Below are 3,117 nucleotides of genomic sequence, written 5' to 3'. Positions count from 1 at the left end.
CCAAAAAAAAAAAAAAAAGAATCTGCCTGCCAATGCAGGGGACACAGGTTCGAGCCCTGGTCCGGGAAGATCCCACATGCCACGAAGCATCTAAGCCCGTGCACCACAACTACTGAGCTAGCACTCTAGAGCCCACGAGCCACAACTCTGAAGCCCCGCACGCCTAGGGGCCGTGCTCCGCAACAAGAGAAGCCACCGCAATGAGAAGCCCACGCACTGCAACGAAGAGTAGCCCCCGCACACCACAACTAGAGAAAGCCCGCAAACAGCAATGAAGAACAAATTCAGCCAAAAAAAACCTTTATCCAGACTCATCAAGAAAGGGAGAGGACTCAAATCAATAAAATTAGAAATGAAAAAGGAGAAGTTACAACTGATACCACAGAAATACAAAAGATCATAAGAGACTACTACAAGCAACTATATGCCAATAAAATGGACAACTTGGAAGAAATGGACAAATTCTTAGAAAGGTACAGTCTCCAAAGACTGAACCAGGAAGAAATAGAATATACGAACAGACCAATCACAAGCACTGAAATCGAAACTGTGATTAAAAATCTTCCAACAAACAAAAGCCCAGGACCTGATGGTTTCATAGGCAAATTCTATCAAACATTTAGAGAATAGCTAACACCTATCCTTCTGAAACTGTTCCAAAAAATTGCAGAGGAAGGAAAACTCCCAAACCCATTCTATGAGGCCACCATAACCCTGATACCAAACCCAGACAAAAATACCACAAAAAAAGAAAACTACAGGCCAATATCACTGATGAACATAGATGCAAAAATCCTCAACAAAATACTAGCAATCCAAACCCAACAATACATTAAAAGGATCATACACCATGATCAAGTGGAATTTATCCCAGGGATGCAATGATTTTTCAGTATCAGCAAGTCAATCAGTGTGATACACCACATCAACAAACTGAAGAATAAAAACCATATGATCATCTCAATAGATGCAGAAAAAGCTCTTGTCAGCACCCATTTATGATAAAAACTCTCCAGGAAGTGGGCATAGAGGAAACATACCTCAACATAATAAAGGCTATATACAACAAACCTACAGCTAATATCATACTCAATGGTGAAAACTGAAAACGTTTCCTCTAAGATCAGGAACAAGACAAGATGTCCACCCACTCTCGCCACTTTCAACATAGTTCTGAAGTCCTAGCTACAGCAATCAGAGAAGAAAAAGAAATAAAAGGAATCCCAATTGGAAAAGAAGAAGTTAAACTGTCACTGTTTGCAGATGACATGATACTATACATAGAAAATCCTACAGACGCTACCAGAAAACTACTAGAGCTCATCAATGAATTTGGTAAAATTGCAGGTTACAAAATTAATACAAAGAAATCTGTTGCATTTCTATCCACTAACAATGAAAGATCAGAAGGAGAAATTAAGGAAACAATCCCATTTACCATTGCAACAAAAAGAATAAAATGCCTAAGAATAAACCTATCTAAGGAGACAAAACCTGTACTTTAAAAAACTATAAGACGCTGATGAAAGAAATCAAAGAAGACACAAACAAATGGAAAGATATACCATGCTCGTGGATTGGAAGAATCAATATTGTCAAAATGACTATACTACCCAAGGCAATCTACAGATTCAATGCAATCCCTATCAAACTACCAATGGCATTTTTCACAGAACTGGTACAAAAAGTCTTAAAATTTGTATGGAGGCACAAAAGACCCTGAATAACCAAAGCAATCTTGAGAAAGAAAAAAGGAGCTGGAGGAATCAGGGTCCCTGACTTCAGACTATACTACAAAGCTATAGTCATCAAAACAGTATGGTGCTGGCACAAAAACAGAAATATAGATCAATGGAATAGGATAGAAAGCCCAGAAATAAACCCATGCACCTATGGTCAATTAATCTATGACAAAGGAGGCAAGACTACACAATGGAGGAAAGAGTCTCTTCAACAAATGGTGCTGGGAAAACTGGACAGCTACATGTAAAAAAATGAAATTAGATCATTCTTTAACACCATATATAAAAATAAGCTCAAAATGGATTAAAGACCTAAATGTGAGACTGGACACTATAAAACTCCTAGAGGAAAACATAGGCAGAACACTCTCTGACATAAACCGCAGCAATATCTTTTTCAATCCACCTCCCAGAATAATGGAAATGAAAACAAAAATAAACAAATGGGACCTAATTAAACTCAAAAGTTTTTGCACAGCAAAGGAAACCATAAGGGCTTATGCTGACGGAGCAGAGCCAGCAGCGCCAGGGTGGTGCTGCTGGAGAGTGAGCAGTTCCTGAAGGAGCTGACCAGGTTCCTCCAGAAGTGCTGGTTGTCAGCCAGCGTGTTCATCACCCTGAAGAAGTACGATGGTCGAACTAAACCCATTCCAAGGAAGGGTTCTGTGGAGGGCTTTGAGCCCTCAGATAACAAGTGTCTGTTAAGAGCTACCGATGGGAAAAAGAAGATCAGCACTGTGGTGAGCTCCAAAGAAGTGAATAAGTTTCAGGTGGCTTGTTCAAGCCTATTGAGAGCTAACATGGATGGGCTGAAGAAGAGGGACAAAAAGAGCCAGAGTAAGAAGAGCAAAGCAGCGCAGTGAAGGGTACCAGATTTCCCGCTTTCACCAGCTAACCACTGAATTGCTACGTTTCCTTTGGTTTTTACTTTTGGCCACAAAGCTGGGTTTCTGATTCCCCTACAGTGACTGTTTTCATGTGAGATTAGGGTCATTTTTGGATGGAGGAAGGGCTGTAGTGTTTACAGGGTAGTTACAAGAAGCCAGTTGATTTTAGATCTGGCTAAGTGGTCTGTGTTGTATGTTTATATGTTTCTGGATAATAGTTTACGGTCTCTGTAGCCGTCTGTGAAGAGCACTGTATCATTAAGCCTGTATTTATCGGCACTGACCATCTTTTATTCCTTTTCCCACCCCATAAAAAGATTCTGGCAATAGCTCCTCATTCTGGAATGACGTGATTATGAATAGGCTTTAGGCCCTGTCTTATGGGTTACTGGAATTGAAACCTGACAACTTTATAAAAAAGTTGTGTTATTTCATGGGTGTTTTTCCCAACTTACTGTATAATTTTATCATCATAGTTCCTTTAGCAA

At 39.9% G+C, this 3,117-nt stretch overlaps 1 protein-coding gene across 1 annotated transcript in view; it reads left to right on the top strand.

The window, feature by feature from the left end:
- LOC112409621 (signal recognition particle 14 kDa protein-like) overlaps positions 1–2,605 on the top strand; it is a 20,966-nt gene extending 18,361 nt beyond the window's left edge. The window contains exon 2 of the mRNA XM_024759839.1: positions 2,257–2,605. Coding sequence (XP_024615607.1) covers positions 2,257–2,605 — 349 coding nt within the window. The remainder of the gene's footprint in view (positions 1–2,256) is intronic.
- Positions 2,606–3,117: the final 512 nt, after the last annotated feature.

The sequence above is a fragment of the Neophocaena asiaeorientalis genome, unplaced genomic scaffold (genome assembly GCF_003031525.2).
Source record: "Neophocaena asiaeorientalis asiaeorientalis breed wild unplaced genomic scaffold, Neophocaena_asiaeorientalis_V1.1 scaffold312, whole genome shotgun sequence".
Lineage (NCBI taxonomy): Eukaryota > Metazoa > Chordata > Mammalia > Artiodactyla > Phocoenidae > Neophocaena > Neophocaena asiaeorientalis.
This window is presented reverse-complemented; position numbering and strand designations above follow the sequence as displayed.